The sequence below is a fragment of the Etheostoma cragini genome, chromosome 23 (assembly GCF_013103735.1).
Source record: "Etheostoma cragini isolate CJK2018 chromosome 23, CSU_Ecrag_1.0, whole genome shotgun sequence".
NCBI lineage: Eukaryota > Metazoa > Chordata > Actinopteri > Perciformes > Percidae > Etheostoma > Etheostoma cragini.
This window is the reverse complement of record NC_048429.1, coordinates 10,686,433-10,701,085: the sequence shown is the minus strand read 5'-3', so window position 1 is coordinate 10,701,085 and position 14,653 is coordinate 10,686,433. Positions and strand designations below refer to the sequence as shown.

Genomic DNA, 14,653 nt, shown 5'->3' with positions numbered 1-14,653 from the left:
CCACTGTCTCTCTCTAATAAAGGGAAAAACCCCGAAAAAATAATCTTAAAAAAAAAAAAAATTTAAAAAAAAAAAAAAGATTTCTCTTACTCATTCTTCCCTAACACCCAAGATTTTATCAAAAGGAATGAAGGGGTCTTATATCTTTCATTGACATTTTTCATCATCGTTTATTAGTTTAAAAAAAAGAACTATTTTTTCTGACTCTAAATACAGTAGCATCACTGTCTGACTCCAGCCAGCCTAAGGCCCAGTAATCATGATGTCCAATCAGCACCTTGAAATGCCACACCTGTGAGGTGGATGGATTTTCTCGGCACTAACACAGATTTAGACAGATTTGTGAACAATGAGAGCAACACGCCTTTTTTGTACATAGAGAAGTCTTAGATCTTCGAGTTCAGCTCATTAAAAAAGGGAGCAAAAACAAAAATGTTGCGTTTATAATTTCCGTCAGTGTATAATCATTCTCACTAGACATTTGGATAAGCTGCAAAAATGGCCATTGGCCACTTATCTTCTACTTTAAGCAAACTATTTCAACAATCTATCCACTATTTTTGGCTTTTTAACCAATTATCATTCACCTCTAACTATTTCAACTGTTTATCTGTTGCGGTTAAGTCTCCTCTGCAAGTTGCTTGTTAACAAGTTGTCATGCACTCTCAACTGCACCCTGTTTTATTCAAGTGTTACACTTGACTCAATTCGTGGCTATAGTTTATAATCAAATCATAAATCAGTTTTTTATTTGTTTAGTTGAGCTAGTCTACAATCACTGGGGAATCCTTTTACTACAACACAGTACAGTGAATAGTGACTGGAAACGTTATGTTTATATTTCCTAACAACTGGCTTATCTTTGGGCAAATCTTAAAGAAGTACAAGGAAAAATAGGATTGAATTTGATTCAGCTGAACATAGTATCTAACATAAAATAATATAATAAAAATATTTTAAAAATATATATTTCAATGCAGCTCTTTTTGATAGCTCAACATGGCATAAAAAGAAGATGCTACTCTCCCTAACCAACATAAAGTGCATTTGTGGGCTAAATTTGTAAGCCACTGTTCAAAAGCTTTTGGGAGAGATGTATTGATTACCGTTAACTTGATTTTGGGAAATTAAATAATGCAATAGCTGTTTAATGAGAACTAAGTAGAAAATTAAATCAACTTTGACCTTACCAGAACTAGTCATAAATGGTTAGTGCTGTGGACAAAGAGCCGTTTGTCCACTCTGTTTGGCTATCTTTGTGTCTGTACCGTTTGAATGAGTAAGCTGCTGTGACGAATGCAGGAGTGCCAGAGCTCCTCATTCCAGCGGTGTATGAGAGGAAGACCAGCGATGAATGTGAGGGGAGTGAGACGTAACAGCCGGAAGAGCTCAGGCTTTGATCACATTCAGGTCTGGTGTGTTTAAGACTGACCTGCATCCAGGTCATGTGACATCAAAGTTCTTGTGATTTAAATTGAATCCCTCTTAGGCAATATTATGATCATGTCTAATCCAAAATTCCAAATGAATAAATGTTACTAAATGTTACTTTTACTGAAAAATCTCCTTCCTGCACAAATTACTGACGTATAGAACACAGAAATCTCCTTTCCTTTTTGTTAATATAATCAATATCTTATTATTTTCCAGTTCTTTTATTAGATCATGCTACTCCACCCGCTGTCTCGGGTAAATTGGGTAATTAGCTGTGCCTGAGTTCAATTTATTTTTTCCATCATTTAGTCGCTGCCAGTTCCAAGTGTGTTACAGAGTTTCTGCCAGTTCCTCTGGTGTGGACTACCACGCGCCTCCTCAGATGCACATGCCAGCCTTGTCTTTTTCCTGAATAAGGTTTGCCAAAACTAAACAGCTGCACCATCATCTCATACCTGGTTCTTTGCAAACTTCACATACGGGACTTACATGACCCCTGTACCCAGAATTGAGCCAGCATGTTTGGTTGTCACCTCCAACCAAGAGGAATCAACTACATGTCATTCATAAAGAAAATTGTTGTGTTTTAATTCCCTATACCTAGTCTCATATTGCTAGGCCTATGTACACAGCACTGTGAAGTAAGGTCTGGCCACACCACACATATATTCTGCAATAGGGAAGCAAAAAAAACTCTGGATTGTTTGCATTTCTTTAAACCGGTCGCTACCGTCTTAGGCAGCACCAAGCTCCGTCACAGCAACGGTAACTGCGAAATAGTGTTGACAAGGAACTTGTTTTGCTGGAACATTTGCACCCCGCAAAAGAAAATGACACATACAATATTAACTGAGTTAAGTTAGTAATCATTCACACAATACAGTAACGTGAGCTATTTATTTATGCTGGATGCATTGAACACGTAATAAGTACGTAATTTGCTTACCAGTGAATTGCATAGCATAGCAGTCCTCTAATATTAGTCCCAAAACATCCTAATTAGATAGTAAATGCTGTAGTAAACCTTTACAATCATTCTCCAGGAGAACAAAGCAGACCTGCCTTGTTGCCTGATCCAATTTCCTTTAAAACCTGCCCTTTTCAGCGTGTACCTTGCTAGCTCAAAATTTGTTGTTGGTTCCCGTAACAGAGTTTAAGAACGGCAACAGGCAGAGAGCGGAAGGTGAGAGATATCTGTCAGACAATTATCCTAGAAATGTACTTCCGTTGATCCAGACTAGCATAAACCTAACAACACATAGGATTAAAGTCGAGGATACCAAGAAAAAAACATCAATATCGGACGAATCCACACCTCACGTCTTACATGCGTTTGCCAATGTACAGTCTCAGTGCAGGAAGCAGTATGTTGGCACAAAGTTAGGATGTAGAGGTCACGGTGGTGGATGGAGGTCTAACTCTCATGCAGGAGACTGGAATACACTTCCCATACACCAACATTATCTTGTATCTTAAATCTGAGTTTTAGTTTCTTAACCATAGGTTATGTGCCATAACCACAACATTTCTCTAACCTTAACCATGCTGCCGTTGCCAAAGCGTGAATGACATTGGCTTCCACCCTACTTTCTGTCCTTGAATTTTACCCGGGGTTTTGAAGAATTATACAAAATCTGTGTTCTCTTCTGGCAGTAGCATGAGAGATACAAAGCACAAACCCTGCTCATCTGTCCATCCTTGTATTTACCCCCATCTCCAGCCCCAGTGTCAAGAAAATTACCATAATCCTTTTAACGTTGATGGGCGCTATCTTGCATCCGGCGCAGTGCAAAGCCCGACGCAAGTGTCCTTGCTAGTTTAAGACCGACACAGTTGTCAATTTCCAGTCCAACGCACACGTCATTTAACCCTTGTGTGGTGTTCATATTTTTGTTACACAGCCAACGTTACCGGGTCTGGTGGACCCACCACATTATTAATTATTAGGCTTTTAAATCAATACAGCCATAACAATTTGAACCACCTACAATTAAATACATCCGGGTCCAGTAGACCCGTACATCTCATATGTAATAGTTATGTGTAGAGGGTGGACCGTGTGCAGTCATTGAAAATAAGTTAATTTTTATGTTCTTCACAGAAAATGAGCTACGGCCAATGAGTTTAACTTAGAAGAAATAATAAATAGCATATTTTTTCTTTTAGCAAACATTGAAAACGGGTCCCACAGACACAAACACCACACAAGAGTTAAATAGCAAATGCACCTGCGCCTATCTGTGCACCCATGGGAGGTGTGTTCAGGTGCATTTCTGCTATCTTGAGGCAGCGGAAAGTGATTGCATCATGGACGACCCAAAACATGGTCTAAAGTCAATAACGCAACATTTCATTGTTATTTTAACAGCGCAGATAATTAAGGATTATGCACAGCGCGTGCACACTATGCTTGCTACACACTGGGACGCACAGCAGCACACATGCAAAGATTAAAAATATACATTAGTGTTTATAGTTTTGGTGGCATAGGGCTTGTGTCAAATATCATCTGCTCGCGCTTTCACTTCACGCACAAGCAGATCGGTTACTTCTCCTGCAAATCTCTCCTTCTTGCCTGCCAAATGCACCATCATAGTAGAAATACGCACTCTGATTGGTTATTGCATGTTACGCCCAGACACACCTATGATTAATTAAGACACTAAGTACAACCCTTTTAACCATGCGCCTGGCACACAGACCTTTTTTCCGCTGTTAAACTAGCAATAGTGGATTCGTACATGCCCTAAACGTACCTGTGCCAGGCGCTCTACGCCTTACGCTTAGATCGTTGAAATACGGCCCTCAGTGTGTAGGATTATAAAACCATGGACCAATATAGATTTATAATGCATTATACACTAATTTTATGATCCACTCTTGGCATATTTTACAACATAAAAATTCATAATTTCAGTAAACTAGTTAAATATTCTTAGATTTACATCTACTCCTTCTCCCCTCATTGCAATATTTTTAACCTATAATTATCCAAATATTTTTAAAGGTTATACTGCAGGTCACACAATGTCTCCTACTTTAGTTCTCTAAATTAAAATTTAGAGAAGCTGTATTTTTAAATCCTCTCTGCACACCACTCGCTCTCCATGTTCATTCATGCGTTGCATTTATCCCACTTATGCGATGATAATGCAAGCATGAACTAAAACGAATGTTGTTGTTTTTTCCCCGTTGTCTATGAAGTTTTTACAATGATGAATGAACAGATCTCATCCGTAAACCAAAAATGACAATTAAACTTTGTTGTAATTCTGTAATCAAAAATCCTGTCCGATCATTTTCATAACTGTGTTTTTCTGTGCCCCGAGCACAGAAAATGGTTTGGTTGGTTTGGTTGTGCATGTTTTAGCCCTTTACATACACTTTACATCACAGCTGACCATTTTCTGATGTATACCATACGTTTTGAGATTGATTTCCTATGTTCTAAACAGCCATTGTTTCAACCATCTTACACAAACCTAGGTTAACATAATCCATCTATCTATTCTGTCTATTTATGTCAAATTTATATTATCTTTATAGGGTACTGTGTTTGTAAAAAATCTGCATAGAATTCATTAATGCAAATAAATATATGTTTTGTTATCTGGCTCCAATAATCTCATAACATACTGTAACTTTTGAATGGAATGCACTGAAATCTTAAATCTTAGAACTTCCTTGAACACAGCACAAAGCAAGAATAAAAAAGCACTGCTGATCCACTATCTGCAGTACAACAGGATGATAATGACATGTTTAATGCAGTACCCTAAATAAACACCCCTTGTGTATGTGTGTGCATGTGTGTGTGTGTGTGTGCGTGCATGCGTGCGTGCATGCGTGTGTCGCACTCTGAACTACCCAGAGGTCATAAGTGCATTCACTTAACACAATCTCACTATCTTAAACTTATCTTCCCTCTGTTCCTATCTCTTTCTCTCTATCAGCCTCTCTTTCCCCATCTCTGGGTATGTTAATGATCTGATGTGCAGGCAGAGAAGGCACCTGTGCGAGGCTAACGTGAGACGACACCAATCGTTTCATCACAATGGGGAGCCCCAGAGACCAAACAACTTACTTAAAAGGCGTATTTCAGGGTATTACTTGCTTGACATGGCTCACCCAGGTAAGGGTACCCTTTCATATGGCAATAAAAAGACAAGTGGAGAGGGGAAACAAGCAGCGAGATATTTCTCACAAAATCATGTGCCATGAGTAAAAATAGGTTACAGTAATTTAGTTAACCACCCCTCCTGCCCCATCAGTTTTTCATGGTGTGTCTGGTTCTGTGTGTGACTGGGAGTAATTTCATGTGACCTGGGGTTTTTGTCCCAAAACTGGACCTTTTTTTGCCTGTTAGTTAGTGAACGCAGGGAAAAATAAATATAAGAGTCACACACAGATGAAGAAAGATTCAGGGAACTAAGACGCTATAATGGAACTAAACAGACAGAAACAGATACTTAAATGGGACAAAACAGACACTATAATGGTGAGAGAAGTTAACTAAAGTTGACTGAGAATAAACATTACAACACCTAGTCCCACGACCTGTTATCATATTAGGTAGTTGGAATAAATGGCTTAATAGTAAATACAAAGAAGAAGATGTAGAGTGTGCTGTTATAATATAGACCCCCACTGAATTTCCTCCATTGTGCTTCATTAAGAGTTAAATCCCATTTTTTCCATTATCATTATCAATACTTGAAACAGTTTTGCCAAATGTATGATTTGTAAAAGTTGACTTTTTTTTACGAGTCTGCTTTGCTTTTTCCATAATACAGTATTTTATGTTTTATCATAAATGTATGTAATTCCACAAATCATCACTGTCCTGACAAAGTATTAGCTGACATACCCATATTTGTTAATTTTCTTTGTAATCGTATAACGATATTGTCATTATTAATATTATGACTTAATTACTCAGAGTCTGTACCCATACAGAAAGTTGGTGACCAACTATTATGATATAAAAGCTATAGTCACTTTTCCTCTGCTTGTGTCATCAGTCTAAGTGAATTTTGCCGAGCTTTGATTCTGTTTCTTTCTGGTATTATCATCCCAATAGAGATTTCAGGGTTGACTTACTTTAAGTTTAAGTCCAATGTTATTTAAATTGACATAGCCCTACATTTGACATCGGTCAATTACACATCTAACAGAGTTGTCAGTCTTTTTACAGCTGTCAGAAACAAGGGTACTCTTTTTATATAAAGCATACAAACAGGCACATGACACACAGTTTTAAATCTGCAATATTTGGAAATTGAATTATTTCATACATACATTATTTATTAATTGACTTAAGCAACTCTGAGGCCTTATCAGCCAGGTACATATGCAGACATTAACACTGTGTTTATATCTGAAAGCAGGAGAAGGTGTGCCAGCTTCACTTACCTGTCCGTACCAGTTATATTCCAGCATCGTGACGGCACGTGTAGCATTCACAACTACGCAATTAAAAACTATACTTGTATGCTCTTGCACAATCAAATCCTAATATATTGCGGCTTGTTGCTCTCTTCTCAACACAACTATACAACTCGTCCCTGTGTGGGATTGATGTCATCAGGAGCCAGACGAAATCTAAGCCATTACACACACATTTTTTGTACACATGCACTGACAAGCACACTCACACACACCCCTGGCTCTCCTGTTGAATTTTGGCACTCCCAAGGCTTAAGACCTGTTGATAATGAACCTGAACCCATTATTTTGAGTCAATGAATTGAAAGAAATAGGGCAAAGAATGAAAGCCACAGGGCCAATTAACAGCATTCTTTGATGTATTACCCTTGCTCGCCACTCGACCAGACCGCTCTGGGCCTTTTTGTCTTTATTCCTTCTGTTATTCATTAATTATTCTGAGCGGGGTCAGAGTTTGTGTGGCTAATTGTGCAGACCGTCTCTCTTTGAGGATGGCAAAAGATTCGCCCAACACTGACACTCCCCCTGACTGTGCCCAGTCACCTTGAATTATGCCAATTATTCCAATTCTTTGATTTTTCCCCTCCTCCCATTCTCTGTTCTATCATTGTACTAAGCTGTTGGTCTTTTCCCCCTCCCTCCTGTCTTTTCATAGTTCAGTCTCTATCACTGGACATTCTCTCACTCACACACAAACAAACAAATACATAGTATTTTGGTTATGATCTTTGATAATTATGACAGTTGACCTTTGTAAACCTCGGGTACTTTGACATACTGTGTGTCACTCAGCACACACATACATTTTTTTGAATGAAGCAACTAAAACCATTGTCTGTGTAGCCTTGACTATCATTACTGCTTAGTATCACTCAGCACACACATTTTTATAGAAGCCACTAAAACCAATAAAATAGCCATTTCAATGAATTGACACATTACAAGGTGTCATAAGAACATAATATAACTTCTTCAGCCAGCTTTTCAAGTATAGTTTCATTTTTAATTCAGTGTATATATATATATATATATATATATATATATATATATATAAGTACTTGCCTCATCTAAGTCTCATCAAGAAAGAAAACATATTTTTAACCAAAACTATGCCTTTAAAAACATTTAAAAAGTTTGATATTCAAAAAAACAAATTGGTTGATTACACCCTCCACTATTTAGCTAATCACCGCAAATGTATTAATAATTAACACCATTCCAAAAATACGTTGATCTTCAAACTGAGTGAAGTCTTGGTTGCAAAGTTCCCATAACGGCTGAAAAGAGTTTGTGCCTCTGGATTTTTCACAGTCTGAGTCAGTTTTAACGGGCGAGTGGAAACGCATTAGTCAGTTTAGGATGAAGATGAACTACTGGGAGTCACTGTTTTCTCCTTTTTTTTATAAATAATATTGCACTTAGCTTAAATATGGGACAAGGCACAGGCTATGAAATGCAAACCCCGTCAATCATACAGTTGATATTGTTCTTGTTTCTGTTTTGTTATCTTTGCTGTTGGTAAAGCTACAGTAGTTGTGCAGTCTGCCTCAGAGGTAAAACCTTTAGACATTTACACGAGATCCCATGAAGACACAGGAAACAAAGGCAGTGCCATTCTGCAAGTGATATCAGATGTAATCAGATTAGGAAACGTCTATGAAAGCAATCCCTCTTTAACACGATTAGGAGAATAGACAGCATTTAATGGTTTAATTATCTCAGATTTCTTTATTCTGAACAAAGGCTTGTGAAGGATTGTATCACAAAAGGTCTCTTGAGGCAAACTGCATAGCTGTAAAAAAACAAACGGTGTAAAACACTAACTATTGGGAAAAAAGTTAAAGTAAGAAATTTAAATGTTTTTTGGTGCAAATAAACATCATTTGATTTAGGGGCCTTGCAAAAACTTGGTTAAAATGTCTTGTGTTTTTGTTGACTAAAACTAACAATCAAATGAATGAAATTTGACTAATTTACATTTTGGTCAAAAGACCAACGACATGAGGTGCTAAAATTAACAGTGCTGTGAGATATTAGTATCATGAAATAATAAAACAATAATTATTCTGCTAACTCACTGCTATGACTTTAAAACCCCTAGATAACATCTGCTTTTTCACTTCCAGTAAGCTTTCAACTGCCTCTTCCGTCCCTTTGTTGTCTTATTTGTCCTACATGAAAGAAGGCCATGTAAGATCACTGAAAGCCTACGCTAACCTTTTGTCTCTCAAGTCCTTTTGGAAGTGTTTTCTTCAAAGGGAGTCCCATGTAGGACTTCTGGCTATGGGCCGCTCTGAAAGGTTATGTCCTCAGGCCATGTCTGTGTTACTGACGCCACTGGCTAAACACTGTGTCACTCTCTGACCTCCCTAATTTGGAGTGTGTGTGTGTTTGTGTGTGTGTGTGTGTGTTTGTGTGTGTGTGTGTGTGTGTGTGTGCGCAGCCTTGACTATCATTACTGCTTAGTATCACTCAGCACACGCATTTTTAATTAAGCTACTAAAACCATTAAAATAGCCCTATTTGAATAAATTGACTCATTACAAGGTGTCATAAGAACATAACATAACTTCTTCAGCCAGCTTTTCATCAAGTATAGTTTCATTTTTAATTAAGTATGTATGTATGTATGTGTATATATAGCCATCAATCTCCTCATCTAAGTCTCATCAAGAAAGAAAATAAATGTTCAACCAAAACTATGCCAGTTTGATATATTTTTTTTAAACGCGTGGATGATTACACCCTCTACTATTTAGCTAATCAGCAAATGTATTAATAATTTACACAGTTCAGAAAATATAAACCCTGAATCTTTAAACTGATTGAAGTCTTGGTTGCAAAGTTCCCATAAGGGCTGAAAAGAGTTTGTGCCTTTTTCATTTTTCACAGTCTGAGCCAGTTTTAACGGGCCATTTGAAACGCATTACTCAGTTTAGGACGAAAGTGAGCCACATCACTGTTTCTAGATTTTTAAGAAATATATTGCACTTATCTTCACTATGGGAAAAGGTGCAGGATATATACTGTATGTGACGTTTTAATTCAGGTATATGCAGTTTATATTCTTCCTGTTTCAGTTTTATTCTCTTATTTTCTTTCTGGGGAAAAGACGTAGTAGTGCAGTCTGCCTCTGAGGAAAAACATGTCTTTCATCGGGGACATAGGGGGAGAGATGTTAACAAAGGGCCCTGATAAGATTATGTAGTAGCCACAAGCCAAAAACAAGAAGGAGTCAATGAGGTGACAAGCTGTTTTTTTGCACCTTGTCTGTTGTTTCCTACAGTCTTATGGCTTTAGGACATATCACTGTAGATTCTATCTTGTGGCATCTTTCTTACTAGGACGTTTTTGATGCAGTAATTAAGTAATTAAGAGAGAAAGTGCTGGTTTGGCTTTTTATATCCCTTAAAAAGTCAAAAAAACACTGTATCTATTTGCTGTGCATGCTTTTGTCTATGTGCTGTGTGTATCTACTGTACCAACATTGTTTGAGAATTCCACTAATGCTTTTGAACATCTTTTTTCCATTTCCTTTTTTGTTCTATTACTCTCTCAGGTGATTACGATAGTTACTGTGACTGTATTTGTGCATAGAAAAAACAAATACACACAAACACACTAGGGGTTCCTGAATACCAATTATGTTGTTCTTGTTCCCTTCTCTGAGCTTATCTAGCCTCCAGGGAGACCTCCAGCCCAGTCCCTCCTCTTTTTAAACACAGATCTCCCAACCCAGCAGGAAGCCTCTTCTGGTCCCAACACAAAGTCCCTGCTCCCTTGCTCCATGATGCACACTGTCCACTTCCCCAGCCACACACTAACACTACTACTCTCTACACATTGTACCTTTTTTATGCCTCCTTTTGAATCCTATTAGTGCGTGAACTTAGTTTAACTGAAAAAGACTGTCGACTTCACTCAATTAGGCCTAATAGGATTAGGTTGCTGGTATGGGCCTGGAGGTTTAAATAGGAATGGAATTTTGGCAGACACCTGCTCCATCCATTGCATTAATCTTATAAAGGCAATGGAGTATGTAGGGGCCCCTGTGATACCCAGGGTTGAGCGCTTGGTTGGATGAATGGCTGTATTAAGTGCATGGGATTTAACACTGATGACATCAGTACCAGAGGAAGTGTGGACCAGTGGTGAAAAAGTGCAGCACCGAATCAAAGGTTGAACGTACAGTAGGTAGCTAAAACAGCCAAAACACATTTTGTGGACAAAGGCACTCATTTTACTTTAGCGCACACAGTCGTGATGTTCTGTAATATAAATGTATACGTAGATTTTTACGAAAGTTTAATTTATCTTCTGTCAACTTTCATTATATCATGACTATAGGATCACAGAATGGTGACTATCCTACCAAAAGTTTATTTAGCTGATCCATTTAAGAATCTCCCAGTGACACTTTGGTTCATAGCATATCAACATTTTAAACTGTAATACCTTATATATACCATTTAGAGTAATTGCATAAGGAAGTACAGTAGGCTACAGCTGGTAATTGAAGGTGCCATATATATTTAAAAATATATCATGCTGCAAATCTCATTTTTAGGTTGAAACTACATGTTCAATACATGTATACATATACATTCAATACGTGTTTCTGCCTCCTCAGCCAGCAAAAGCCTATAAACATCTTTAAGCTTGTAGTCGTATTTTTTTTAGACTACTTTTAGTTTTTAATTACCTGTAACTTTAAAGGTAAAATACATTTTGAAAGGTAAAACTAAAGACATTCAACAAGGATTTCACATTCAATAAGTGGTTTAGAAAAAGTGTGATGGATATATATCAGAGGTTTACGTGTGCTTCCTGTTCAGCCGAAATGATGTACATGCCACATAAGATTCCATTTTGTGGAATAGAAGCAGTGATAGCCATGCTGTTGTATTAAAAATGTTGCCGCCCCAGTACGATACACCGCCATAAAAACTGTACCAAATGCCTAAATGACTGCAGTCCAGAACACTGCCACAGGACACAAACCCATTTTGGTGATGTTTGGCATAGTGGTCAAGGGGAAGGAAGCCTTAAATGTTAAGAGGTTGGGATAGATAAGAGTGTGAATATAGAGTACAAAGCTTGATGTGGCTTGTGCTGTTAAAATAATTACTCTGTCATTGTCTCTTAACACAGTGGGAACAATGGCCTTTTAGGTGTCATGTCACTGATCACTTTACTGCACTTACTGATCTTTTCCACACAAAACCTAATCATCTATCCTATCCTCCTATGTGCGTCGTCTGTATTTTTAAAGATTTTTGTTATTCTTTTAAAACACTTGTGAAGATGATTGTAACAAGTTCCTTACCATCTTAATTTATAAGGTAATGGCTATTAGATCCAGTATTCTTACTGGGACTTGCCCACCCAACCCTTGCCCCTCTCAATCTCCTATTGTTCCGGACTCTTTTTAACCTATAAGTTTAAACAATCTGTTGGATTTGATTATCAAAATGAAGGTATCTTTCAAACCCTCTTGATATATATCCATTTTCTCTCTTCTTAAAGTTTAGAGTTTTACCAAGCATTGGCACTGGTGTTTCAGCTATTGTAGGAAGTGCCCCTTCTTATTTTAAGCATGTTAACATTCAGCTCATGGTGATCCATTTTTTTAGGTCACTGGAACTTGAGCTTTAAAACGCTCTGCCTCCAACCTCACGTTCAGCTGTTTCTTGGGATTCTTAAAAAAAACTCTTTTAAAAACTAGATAAATCTTTTAAAAACTAGATAAATACATAGCTTTTTAGGCATGCGTTTGGTAGACCCGTCTTTACTAAAATGTTGGGTATCAATTTTTTCAATATGTGTTATGTTCTCATTGTCATTGTTAAGCACTTTATGTTATCTGTGAAAAGTGCTTTATCAATAAATATGACTTACTTACATACTGTAGATGCTAAAACTAATTGCTGAAGTTTTACTAAACAAATAGCCATAACATGAGCCGTTAAAGTTAAAGAAAGCATGCAGAACAAAAAAAAGCTTAACATGAGAAAACATAAGAAAGGCATATGAAGAAGAAAAAATCTCAAGCAATCGCATAGTTTGGAATCACTTATGGCAAAGGGGAAATTAGGTTTTCAATTTAAACTTTTTTCTTTGTGCAAGCAAACGTTCCTGGTAGATTACTTTGTTATCTTGTAACACTAACCACCAATACCCACCAGGTAGGTATTGCATCATTTTGCCGGGAAACAACACAAATACGCTGTTAGGGAATATTTTGCTGATACAGTTAGTATCAACATTTTTTGCGATCATAATGTTAATAGAAAACGTTATCCGGTCAGCATAGCGTTTCCTTCAAAATGCATTTTCTGTTGCAGCTTAATTGTATATAAATGGAATTTTTCTGAGAGAGTGTTATTGCCACTGTGGAGTGTTGGAAACATCTTTTGACACATACCTACACACATTTCCTGTCATCGTCAACCTCTGCATAGGTGTTATCCGAAGACATTGTGGCTGTTCTCTCCCACCTCCTGATAGGAAATTGAATCAACCAATCAGGTCGGCCGCACAATGCATCGTTGAGAATTGGCCCGTTGCTGCGTAAATTCAACGGAGATGTTTCGGTGTATCATTGCTAAAATAAACAGCAACAAGATTAACGTTTCTAAACTACAACATCTTTACTTGCTCACTATCAAAAGTAGCATTTTCAAAAGCATTAGGCAATGTCATGGGTATGTTTCAACAAATGCCCGAGAGTGTAGTCAATCCTCTTTATTACTAACCACCATTCTTCCCAGGGGTGTCATACCAAGTCTCATACCAACGCCTAACAATGTCTTTCACGGAGGTCCCTCCATGTCTCTGGATGCTGTGAATAGCTATCTTGGTGGCCTTGAAACCCCCGACTCCCCACCTTGAGGGATTATGATATGTTTTATCCAGAAGTGGTCTGTGTTTTTGTTCTGCGTGTCAATTATTGTGACAGTCTAATGGCCTGATGTCTGCTGTTGTAAGAACAATCAGCATAGGGGGAGGTCAAGGGTGAGCTGGAGGGGTGGCAATGTGTGTGTGTGTGTGTGTTGTTAGGATGGAGTTATGTCCAGTGTGAGACATTTAGAGGGCCATTCTGTCTAATCCGATTAGTGTCTTAGATAACCCTTCCATATCAGAAGGGGTCAGAAGAAAGACCTCGGTGGAAAGTCTCTCATGAAGAGATACATTTCATCACCATTATGAAAGAAAAAAAAAGAAAAGAGATGGAATTCATCAAAAGGTGGTTGTAATGGTGTCAAAGTGTTATTTTGTTGCATTTCATCCAAAATATGATTTTTTTTGGACTGATTTCTTTGGGTCCTACAAACTTGTTTTTATCTGTTTTTTGAGGCCTCAAAATATTTTCTGATTAATTCATGCTCACAAAATCTAATTGTGATTATAAGATTAGCCACTTTCACACAACCCGTTCATTTTTGCTCCTTTAGCTCGGGTTTATATACACACAGGCGGTCCTCAAGTGGTCCTTGACGTGGTGCGTCAAGGTTGTGATGGTGGGGGCTGCAGAGTAGGTGCCGAAAAAAAAAACAGTCCCTCGTTTCTTTTCTTTCTCTCTTTCTCTGTGAAATGAAGCTGCCTTCTTGTTTTTACGTTTGTGTGTTACCTGTTGACTTTTCTGTGTTAACATACAAGAAAGTTTTATCTTATTTTCAAGTGCGGTCAGAAATGAGGTGAGGAAAAAAAATTTGAATTAAACAAAGTCTGTGTGAAACTAACAAAGATGGTGGGGGGGGGGGGGGGGGGGGGG

At 37.8% G+C, this 14,653-nt stretch overlaps 2 protein-coding genes and 1 long non-coding RNA gene across 7 annotated transcripts in view; 1 reads left to right on the top strand and 2 right to left on the bottom strand.

Moving 5' to 3' along the window:
* The window catches only part of LOC117938466 (THAP domain-containing protein 5-like), a 135,425-nt gene that overhangs the window by 79,928 nt on the left and 40,844 nt on the right, over window positions 1-14,653 (top strand). The window lies entirely within an intron of this gene.
* The window catches only part of tfec (transcription factor EC), a 48,849-nt gene that overhangs the window by 18,926 nt on the left and 15,270 nt on the right, over window positions 1-14,653 (bottom strand). Inside the window, exon 1 of one of the 5 annotated variants that reach the window (XM_034863094.1) lies at window positions 6,847-7,010. The exons of the other annotated variants lie outside the window; for them this stretch is intronic. Coding sequence (XP_034718985.1) covers window positions 6,847-6,873 — 27 coding nt within the window. The 5' untranslated portion in view covers window positions 6,874-7,010. Of the gene's footprint in view, window positions 1-6,846; window positions 7,011-14,653 lie in introns of those variants that run through there. 5 annotated transcript variants of the gene reach the window in all.
* LOC117938473 lies at window positions 619-3,599 on the bottom strand. Its single transcript, XR_004655403.1, has 3 exons — window positions 3,419-3,599; window positions 921-927; window positions 619-628 (listed from the first exon to the last, which is right to left on the bottom strand). It is a non-coding gene; the product is annotated as an uncharacterized LOC117938473 (long non-coding RNA).